Here is an 11,121-nt window from a genome sequence, read left to right on the forward strand (position 1 = left end):
GGTATGTCACTTGAAGCTATATGATGTTGGTCACATGAAAAAAGATTATGGCCAGAATCTTCTGGCCTAGAGCACAGAGTGCATCCAGACGTTGCTCTATAATTGCACTTCCTGATTTGATCAGTCGTGGAAAAGTTATTGTTGATCGTTTGTCAAAGAAAAATCTTAATCTTAAAGCGGAATACGAGCTCTCCACACCTCTGAAAATATATTAGTCACAGACTCACGATGCCAGAGCATGGGTAAAGAGATCTCACCGAAAAGATACAAGAGGAAGTCAGAGGACAGACGACATCATCCTCGGTATCCGAAAGCAAAGGGAAGGTGGCAATGACACAGTGCTACATAAACAACTCCACGGGATCAAGGGAACGTCGAAAGGCCAAATCCCAACCCGAGCCAGCCGGCTGATGAATAGTAATATTGAGGAGCATCCCCATGCCACCAGTCAAGCCAGAAGCAAACCGATTTCTATTGTTAACCACAAACTTTACATTTCACAGAACACATTTCTAACCTTGACAAAAGAAAGTCAAATCGTGCTTTTTCAGAAACTGTTCATATATTCGAAAATTATTTCCATTTTTAACATTTGTTCAGGAATTTCAAGAAATGTTCGCGTCTTTGGGAAATTGTTTGGAATGTTTTTGTTCTTGTATTGAAAACTTGATCACAAACTCAAAATATGCTCTTGTTTTCGAATTATTGGTCACATATTCAATTTTTGTTCGTTATTCAATTTTGTTGAAATTTTCAGAATTTTTCTTCATATCAAAATTTGTTCTAAAAATTCAAGATATGTTCATGATTTAAAAAAGTGTTCCCGTTTCTCAAAATTGCCAATAATACGAAAAAAATTCATGTTTACAAAAACGTTCAGAATATTAAAAAAATGCCCTTTTTTGAAATGATGTTCGTATTTTCAAAAATGTTCAGGAATTTCAAAAAATGGTCCTGCTTCTCAAAAATTGTTTAATCATTCAAACATTGTACCCATTATCAAAAATTGTTCAAAATATTAAAAATTGCCTCATGAATTCAAATATTGTTTGTGTTTTCAAAAAATGTTCGAGACTTTTGAAAAATGTTCAACAATATAAAAAGAGTTCCCATTACAAATTTTGTTCTCAAAATTCAATAAGTGTTTGATTTATTATAAAACATTGGGGATTTCAAAAAATATTGCACTTTCCAAAAGTTGTTCCCATTATCAAAATTTTGTTCTCAAAATTCAACAAATGTTTAGGAATTTCAAATTATTTCTGTCAAAAAATGTTACTTTTTAAAAATCTTTAAAATTGTCGGATTTCTTCAAACAATTATCACAATTTCCAAATAAAGTTCGAAAAAAATCAAAAAACTGTCTGGATTCTACTTTGTGAATAGTTCTTATACCATCAGGCTCCGCTTTTTGAACGAATGTCTGTTAACTCCACTAGTTAGCTTCTCTTGTATGTAAGATGGAGGTCAAGAATTCAAATCCCAGTCCAGATTTTAGCGTGCTTCATTTTTCTTTTTGGCTGCGCTATCGGGGTTCTGTGTGCATCGCGTGGCTGTTCGACGCAAAACGCGTCGAATAGGATCTCCCACTCTACCTTGTAAAAATGTTTGACACAGTTCCAACACAAAATCAAAAGTGGGCTTAGCTAGGCATCAGACTACTGATGCTTTACATCCATGAGACTAGTCGTTGGCCATCGGATGAAAAGAAGGAGGTACGTCCGATCTACTAACTTAGGCTCACAAAAGATTAGTTGTAGTTGCTAATTGAGTGCTTTCCTAACTGCTCCCGTAATCCACGCGCCTGCATGATTGGCTCCATCCGTTCTTTTTCTTTCTTCCTTCCTTCCTAGAACGTTGTTTTTTTGTTGGATGCTTCCATAAATCACCCTAGCTTACCAAGTTTCTACACCTGTGTGATGGAAGCATGAAAATAAGTTTGTTCTTTTAGGAAACATGTCCCTAAATTCTAGGGTATAAACCCTGTGAATGATGCTTCGATTCTAGGTGATAAATCTCCAAAGTACTACATGGTTGTTTCTCTTCCATAACACATATGGCAACGGAAGCATGGGAAGATTCCTATCAGTATCAGACTACTGATTAGATGTGTTTCACATCAAAGTTAGATTCAATTACCAGTTCAGATTTTTTAATTCCAATTCAAGCTGAAACAAATTTGATTCTAATTCATGTAAAAAAAAGTTTGCTTCCAATTTAGTGCTTCCATCTATGGGACCTTCCAGGATTGATACTTTGTTTTCTTCACCCGATTTATTTTTAGATATATTCTTTCATAAACTCAATATTTTTCTTCAACAATAGCCAAAGTAGTTTCGATCTAAGAGGAAATATGTATCCATTATAAATGTTTACTTTGTATCCCAATGAAGCAAGAATTTGTTTCTGGCTACCAGAAAACCAGAAAATTTGTTTTCACTCAAATTTAAATTTGCATCAACGGCAACAATTAAATTTGCTTCCAATTAAACATAAAATGGTTTCCACGGTGTCCAAGCGAACAAAAGTTTGCTTCTAAAGAAAAAGGAATCTGCTCCCATCCACATAAAAATCTAATACAATTAGAACATAACGAATTAATCTCATGCGAGGTACATGTCTAAGATACTAAGATGGCTAGGAAGCAAGGGTATTGTCTTGGCCTGCGGTTGCATGATAGGCAATGTGTAGGGGAGAGATCGCCTAATGAGTAGTTAGGAGAGCAACATCCTCAAGGGCAGCCTTAATCGCTGTCTCCACCCATGTCTGCACCACCTCATTCATCGCCTTCAGATCGACACCATCAACATCATGATGAGAGGTTAATACGGCATTTTTGAGAAACTAGTGATACACGGTTGGCATTGTTCGGTGCAAAGCATCTGCACAACATGAAGCAACAATTTGATATATCATGACATACATGATAGGTACTGGAAGCTTTACAAAATTGAGATGAAGAAAAAATTATATGTTGTAGGGAACATATTCATAACATGAAAGTAGGAAGCATGGCTTACACAAAACAGTCGATCTTTCACACCATACATGGGGCTTTTGTTAAATTTGAAGGGTGCCAAAAAACACAAAAAGGTAGAAGCATGAACTATAGAAGAAAACTACCTAAACCAAAGAAATATGTGTATCATAATATGGATGCGTGGAATATTACAATGGTGATAAAAATGACAACAACACTTAAAAAGAACAACATGAACCATGGAAGCATTCTTACTAGACAGAAGAAGCATATGAAGTATAGTTTGGATGCCCCATAAGTAGTAAAGATCTAAGACAACATCTTTCAATCTGCATGCCACATAACGCTTCGGCATACCCTATGTATGGAATTCTTCATGATTCCGGGTCAGCTGAAAACATAAGTGAAAGCATGTTACAACAACAATTTAAAAATATTGAATTGGAAGAAATATATATAGAGCCTAGAAGCATCTATGTATAGCAATTTAGATGCTACAGAACTAAGAAGCACAAAAATAATAGTTGGGAACAGATCTAAACTTGGATGGAACCAATTGCTACACATTCAGATTTTAATTGTCAGAACTGCAGAAGAATCTAATTCTAGCACAATATTTTGTATCACAAAATTACACTACAGTAAACTAAGAGCAACTAGGGGTGGAATATTAAGAGACCAGAGATGTGGATACCTAGAGGAGAAGGTATGTTGTTGCGTGGGTGAAGGACACAACTTGGTACCTTTGTATGCATCGCAAATTGTTAGATGACTTTTCGTAGGTGACTTGGGATGGGAACGCCAAGCATGGAGTTGGCGCCACTACGTGCGGTGATGGAAGTTTTCCCTGTTGTGTATTGCCATGGGAGCCACTGCCATGACCGCTTGGTGGAGAGTCGGGACGATGGAGGTGCACTACTGCCGCCGTCGAGTGGAACAGGGAGTTGTCGCCGCTGCTAGGGTAAAACATGGGGACCAGATCTTGCTCGTGATGGGATCTGGTTTTAGGGGAGTTAAAAAGGATAGACGTGAAAACGCAGGCTGCGTAGGATGGTTTTGTCAATCAATGGCGATGGAGGAGCCTGAGCGGAGGATTCTATCAGACTATTGATGGAAAGAGTTTCCCAAATCAAAATGGGATGAATCGGAAGCTCAAGCTTCTTTTTGGCTGCGCTATCTGCGTGTGTCGCATGGTTGTTCGACGCAAAACGCGTCGAATAGGAGCTCTCACTCTACCTTGTAAAAATGTTTGACACAGTTCCAACACAAAACCTAAATGGACTAAATTGGAAGCTCAAGCTTACAACATGCCTACTCAACAAGGGCCCACGGGCCCAATAAAAGCAGCCCGGAATAAAACTACCCATAATGAAAGTAACATATGTACTAACATAGGTGTCAATTAAACAAAAAGTGTGATGTGATAACTAATAAATGAAAAGAGAGAAATTGAGTAACTTTGGTAGTTACTCACACTACGATTAACATAACGCATGCAAAGGTAAGATGAGTCTATAAGCTAATAAGTAAAATGCCCTATATTTTTTGGAACGCGGTCCCTTAGGGCCCGATTCATTAAAAAAAGTCGAAAAGAGTTGTTCGGTTAATAAATGGAAAACCGGGTTGAAATCGTTACAATAAGCCTACCAAAACAAGGCACACAGGGCGATGTGGCAACCTACACAAGAATACACACGCGCCGCCAAGAAGAAGAGCGGCGTCGACGTTGCAATCCGGCATCATTGTCTTCACACCTCCGTGAGTGCAACTCCGATTACGCCATCGACGACCACCGACGTAGCCTCCACCGCAGACGAGCACACAGGCCTCCGGCGGTCAATGCCAAACAGTCCACCACACGCGCCGGCGACCACGCAGCTTTGACTTCATCGACGAGCATTGAAGGATAAAGAGCGTTGGACCTGCGCCGAGCCAGCGCCGGAACCGACCACCCATCTCGCGTCATCGTCACCACAAGGCTCCTCCTCAAACAGCTCCAACTTCAGAAGACAAGAGAGGCATGGCGACCCCTCGAACATGACGGATGAGACCGACTACCAGAACACAGCAGCAACTCCTACTCCGCTTGAAGCGACCATCGTTGCCACACAAAAAGCCGCGCAGAGCATCCACATTCCCGGACGGCCCCCAGCCGACCGAAATGTCGCGAACATCTATCCCATGGAGCATGCAAACGAGATCCAAAGCTCTTCAAGATGACGCCCCCAAGAAGGAAGCGACGATGCCGACAACGTCGTCCAACCCAAACGGGCCTAAGATTTTCACCCGAAGAACTGGATCCGAGGGTGTGCAAGGAGAGACTCCTCGACGGTACCTCCAAGGAGGTGAGACGACATCCACAGACGCCGACACCATCGGCCGGCAAGCTTTCGCCTGGAGCACCTCCCAACACCACAACCCCACGCACATCACCTCCGCTAGCCCGCACGCCTCACACAAAGCCATCACGGCATGACCACGCAGAAGCCACCACCAACATCCAAAAGTCCCCACAGCCTGGAACTTGGTCATGGAGACAAGTTGCAGCGACGATGACCTCAACAGGGTCACGAAGTCCGTAGACGCCACCATCATCGCCCCCGATCGCAGCCAGGCATGGTTTTCACCGCTAGCTGCACCACACGACCGAAGACCGGCTGGTCCAACCGGCATAGCACGACCACCGCTTCGCCAGCACGAGCACTATAGTCATTGCCACCCACCACCGCCTCAGGATCCATCCTCCACCGCAAACCACTGCTCAGCCAGGGAAGGTCGACTAGGCCCGTCGGCATAGGATCCGCCTCGCCGGATCTGAAGGCACAGGAGGAGCCTGACCAGATCGACGACCGCCCCGCGCCTCGCTGCGAGAGGCCAGCCAACATTCAAAGATGCCGCTGGGGGGCCCGAAGCTTGACCGCAGATCGTGGATCCGTCGTTGCCGCGAAGCCGGAGAAACGCGGGAGTAGAGGGCGCCACGGTCGCCGGGCCCCGTCCAGCTCGCAAGAAGCCGGCACGCCACCGCCGAAGCAGGAGTAGCACACCGCGCCGCCGGAAGCCACACCCAAGGAGAAGACGACGTCACGAGAGAGGGTCTGAATCAGAGGGGAAAAGAAGTCGCCGCGGGATGCCCCGCCGCCGCCATCCGCCACCCGGGCTTAGCCCGGCAGCATCCTTCGATGGCGACGAGGGAGGGGAGGGGGCAGGTGGGTGGCGGCGGCGGTGGGAAGGGTTTCCGCCCGAGCCGCCCGTGAAGGCGATGCCGGGGAGTATAATCAACGGGATCGGATCACCGGACAAGTTGACGCGAGAATGGTGCCTAAAAGGCTCAATATTACTACGACTATGTTATTATTTACTGTAGTGGTAGTAACTTAGACTAATAAGATATACTCCCTTTGTCCCAAAATAAGTGACTCAAAAATAACTCAGTTTCATACTAACTTTAGTATAAAATAAAGTCATTTTTGAGTCACCTATTTTGAAACGGGGAGAGTACATATTACTACTCTATGTTACTCCCCATTGTAAATAGTTAATAAAAGTTAATCGCCGGACAGTTAAAACAGTCCAAGTCAGGACTGAACAAACTAACCTGTTCAATAACTGTCAAACTGTTGGGCTTACTGTTCCAACCTGCATCATGTGTTTAGCTGTGAGCGTTTGGACACTCCTCCGTACCGTCCAAAAGATGTGGGCATATGCAGCATGGACCAAGGGGAAAGCTTCAGATCAGACTCTTTAGACTTTAGAGAGGTCTCCTGCTCTGTCAATATGTCTGTATCAATTTAATTCATGACCCCATTATCCACCACTGTTTGTTCGTTTGCCCCTCTCTAGAGCTCCGGAGACGGTCCCCATTTTGTCGCCGATCTAGCATCCTAAGCATGCAGCCATTAACCTTGCACAGTTGCGAGATCTGAAGAAGAAGAATAAAAGGCTGCGACATCTGAAAGCCTATGAATGAATCCTGAATCCGGTGTTTCTGGCCAGTTAACTTCTCCCAACACATAGCCAAGCTGGATTTTAAATAACTCGCAGACAGTACTTCTATTAACCACTTGGCACAATTTGGCGATCAAGTGAAGGGCAATCTTTGCATACAAATTACAAATTTCCTATATAAAGACGTAAATAAATAAATAAAGAGCATAGAAAGGCAGTTCATGGAGCTAGTACAAATGGCGATCCAACTTTGGGATCTTCTGAGCAATGTGCTTATCAGCAATAAGTAGTATATATAGATACTATACTAGTGCTATTGGTCTTGGTTCTTGGCAGTCCAATACGTCTTGGCGACCAGGAGGATCTTCTCCCGGACGAGCGGGCCGTCTTCGTGGTCGACGATCTGGCTGTCCCACCTCATCCCGTCGGCGACGCTCTTGACCTTCACCAGTATGTCCACGTCGTCTCTGATGATCACTGTGCCCTCAGGCCTCAGGATCCTGTCCATCTCCAGCAGAATGGTGTCCATCTCACACCTTGCAGAGTAGCCAGCCCGTCAGTCGTCAGAGAGTGTAAACACTGACGCAAATTACAGGGGAGTTTTGATGCAGATTACAGTATGTTACTACCTGTTCCTGTACAGAGTGAACACGGAGTCGGCATGGATGAGATCGTAGGTCCGTGGATAGGTGGACGTGCCCTCGCACCTGCAGTGAATTAATGAATGCACCGAGATCAGAAACCCATGCGAAACCACGACGCCGACACCGACACCGGCACACCGCTGGTGATCACTGTGGTAGGGACGGCCATGCAGTAGCTAGTACGACTGGTGTGCCCGGTGGTAAGAGGACTAACCAGTCCTGGTAGCTTCCGATGAGGCCGCGCTCGTAGACCACCCCGAGTGCGCTGGAGTTGGCCACGGTCGGGACCATGTTCATGACCCACAGCGGGTAACTCGCCAGCGCCGCCGCGAAACCGCCGAGGCGGGCGTTCATGTCGAGCACGTTGCGGTACCGTCCTTTCTGCTCGAACTGGTTGATCACCGCCTTGTAGTGGCGGACCCTCTTCCTCCACAGCTCCGTGTCCTGCAAGAACGCCTTGGCCGTCACGCCCTTCACCGTGCCCCGGGAGACCCTGGGCGGCACGGCGGTGAGCCTCTGCGGCCATTTCTTCACCGCGCCGCCGGCCACCTCGCTCGCGTCCGAGACCTCCGGCAGTGGCGTCACGCAGGCCTCCATCTTGTCGTACCTACCGCAAGAGGTCAATTACAACCAACAATGAAACTACCTACTGTCAGTAGTAAGTAAAAGTTGATGGCTCGATGTGATTACCATGCTGCGTCGGCGTTTTTCTTGGAGCAGAAAGGCGGGGACTTGGCGGCCTTCCAGAATGCCTTGCAGCCGGCGTGGTTGTCGGGTTTCTGCCAGACGGCGATGTCGCCGGCCTCCTTGATCTTCTTCCAGCAGAGGCTCCGGGCGACCGCCTCGATCGCCTCCTGCTCGGCGTTGAGGTCCTCCTTGCTCCTCTCCCACCCCTTCCAGTACTTCTTCCAGTTGATCGGCGGCCCGGACAGGATCCAGTACCCGCCGGGGCGCAACACGCGGTCGACCTCGATCAGGTACAGTCCATCTGCATTTGCTTGAGTGACCATGGGTGGAATAATGGAAGTGCGTTCCGGTGAAGAGATGAGGGTGGGCGTAGCGTACCGTAGAGGTGCCAGGGGATGAGGCAGCGGGAGCAGTGCGCCATGTCGAAGGCGCGGGCCGGGTAGGTGAGGCGGTTGGAGGCGAGGACGCCGATCATGGCGGGGACGCCGCGCTCCAGCGCGAACTGCACCTGCGCCTCGTGCGAATCCCGTGGCGCGAAGGACATGGCCAGGATGTCCCTCGACAGCAGGTACGCGCCCCAGCTCGCCACCTGCAGCACGGCCCGCTCACTCGTCACTCGTCAGAGAGGAATGCTACGTACCGCTCCTACTACGTGCCATTTCCATGCTACGTACTACCACCACGGCCGGTTTGTTCTGAGGTCAAAACTGGAAAGTTTCTTCCTACGGGATTACTTCAGAGTTCAGATTGCAGGCCGGCGTTTGCGCAGGCAAGTGGTTCTGAAATTCAGCCGTATGCGGATCAGCCAATGCACGTGAAGCGAAGGCAGTACATTTGTTCACGAAAAAGTTACCCTGTAAACGTTACTGAAAAGATAGACGACACTTGAACGGTGTCGCAGGTGCAGACTGGCAATGCCCATAATTGCCCTACTGTGCATTCGTTGAAAAAAGATGGCCATTTTTTTGTCAATAATTTTGTGGCACCAGTTGAAAAGCGACAAGTCAAGTTTTCTTTGATGGATGACAGCTGAGAACTGACTAGTCCAGGAGAAGCGAATTTTACAGTCCACTCGTGCTGTTTCAACCAAATTTGTTATCTTTACTCGTACTAGATGTAGTTCATAGTTGCATAATTCACAGGTTTAGGTGAAAATTTGAACAATGTGCTATGTACTGCACTTTGTTCAACATTCTGCAGTTTCTTCTCTCTAGTACTACTACTATCTGAGTAACTGACGGACCTGTTTGTCCTCGGCTGAGCAAGAGATGTTCGTGTTTCCATTTCTAATACTACCACAAGAATCGGTTTCGAGCAAGCAATCCATTCTAAACCTAGTTAATTAAGAAGCTTGGTAACTTACCCCGCAGCCGGTGTCGAGCGCGGTGCGGATGGAGCCGTCGTGGAGCGGGATGAGCTTCCCGATGTCGTCGATGTAGGCGTCGGCGCCGTGCGGGAACATGGTCCCGCCGCCGGGGAACCGGAGCTTGTCCCCGTCGACGCGGATCCAGTTCTGCACCGCCTTCTCCACGGTGAGCTCCTTGTGCGGCACGTTGGCGAACCACGCGACGTCCCGGCTGGCCGGCCACGGGAACGGGTTGCGGTACCCGGCCGGCGCCGGCACCAGGCACCGCAGCCGCTCGCGCCCCGAGGGGCAGTGCCGCTCCCGGTACACCAGCCGGTCCCGCGGGTACCGCAGCGACCGCTTCACGTCCTCGCACGGCGTGTACTCCGAGTACTCGGCCGGGCACGCCGGGTACCTCCGCGGCGCCGAGGATGCCGAGGACGCGGCCCTGGCCGCCACGGCGTCGACCGCCGCCGCGTGGTGCGCGGAGAAGTCGAGGGACGGAGTGGTGGTGGTGGTGGTGGTGGTGGTGGTGGAGGGGGTGAGGGTGGTGGTGCAGGAGATGTCGGTGGCGATGGTGACGGAGCGGGAGGGAGAGGAAGGGGAGAAGCCGCCGCCGTGGTGCCAGGCGCCGAGGAGGTAGGAGGCGGAGCAGAGGAGGGCGACGGCGGCGAGCGGCAGGAAGAAGGAGCGCCGGGCGCCGGAGTGGGTGGGCGGGATGTGCAGCTTGGTGGCCGCCGAGCGGACCCCCATTGCTCCTTCCTCGCTCTGCTCGGAGCCCGGTGGTGTCGTCCTCTGCTCGCTTCTCAGTGCCCACTTCACTCTGGCTTCGTCGGTGTGGTCACTGAGCTGGTAGCCCTGCCCGTTAGGTAGCGGCGAGGCGGGGGCATCACACGGCTGTGAATAGCGCGTTTGATTTCCTCGACTGTGCGTGGATTAGGTAGTGATTACGGGTGAACGTCACCCGTAAACATCAAGGATTTCACCACGCATCGCTCTGTAATTCCGTGTTGTTCTCAAGAATGTTCAGCTCGTGAGGCCACTGGATCTCGATGCTCATGTGATTTGCTCACTGCACACCATCGTAAGCTTTTGTTATTTGTCTTTACTGCTCATCGCCGGTGGCTCTAGCACGTGATGGAAACATTCGCCGAGCTCAAGTATAAACAAGTAGCAAATTTTTTTGGACAGGAAGTGTAACTACTGAGCTATGATAGTGGTAAGAGCAAAGAAAATAATATAACTAACCGTTGGCTATGGCGTACTAGACCCAAGTACGGCTTTAGAGCAATCTGCCGGATGTCGTCTATTCCCGATTCGTAAAAAGTTATTAATATTTTTGTGACAAATATCTATATATGATCTACAATTCAAATTGTTGAACGGAATCTATATCTCCCCTAATCTTCCCTAATAATAAGGCAGCTACTGCTTCTGCCGTACGTCGTGGATATTTTGCAAAAAAAAATACTTGTCTTTTCAAATAATTAACCCGCAGTCCCTCTTTAAGTGACTAACCA

At 48.0% G+C, this 11,121-nt stretch overlaps 1 protein-coding gene across 1 annotated transcript; it reads right to left on the reverse strand.

Moving 5' to 3' along the window:
* Positions 1–7,004: 7,004 nt before the first annotated feature.
* On the reverse strand, positions 7,005–10,674 carry LOC123403521 (probable methyltransferase PMT15). The gene is made up of 6 exons (XM_045097453.1): positions 9,620–10,674; positions 8,635–8,845; positions 8,260–8,557; positions 7,784–8,176; positions 7,555–7,632; positions 7,005–7,461 (listed from the first exon to the last, which is right to left on the reverse strand). The coding sequence occupies exons 1-6, from the start codon at positions 10,352–10,354 to the stop codon at positions 7,239–7,241; spliced, it is 1,938 nt and encodes a 645-aa protein (XP_044953388.1). The 5' UTR covers positions 10,355–10,674; the 3' UTR covers positions 7,005–7,238.
* Positions 10,675–11,121: the final 447 nt, after the last annotated feature.

The sequence above is a fragment of the Hordeum vulgare genome, chromosome 6H, assembly GCF_904849725.1.
Source record: "Hordeum vulgare subsp. vulgare chromosome 6H, MorexV3_pseudomolecules_assembly, whole genome shotgun sequence".
Taxonomy (NCBI): Eukaryota; Viridiplantae; Streptophyta; class Magnoliopsida; order Poales; family Poaceae; genus Hordeum; species Hordeum vulgare.

Bases quoted from the DNA above. Each gene is read 5' to 3' on its own strand.
- LOC123403521 (XM_045097453.1), bottom strand. From the start codon at position 10,354: ATGGGGGTCCGCTCGGCGGCCACCAAGCTGCACATCCCGCCCACCCAC. The intron at 8,846-9,619 runs GTAAGTTACCAA...GCCGTGCTGCAG, and splicing joins CGCTCGACACCGGCTGCGGG to GTGGCGAGCTGGGGCGCGTA. The intron at 8,177-8,259 runs GTAATCACATCG...CTCTTGCGGTAG, and splicing joins AAAAACGCCGACGCAGCATG to GTACGACAAGATGGAGGCCT.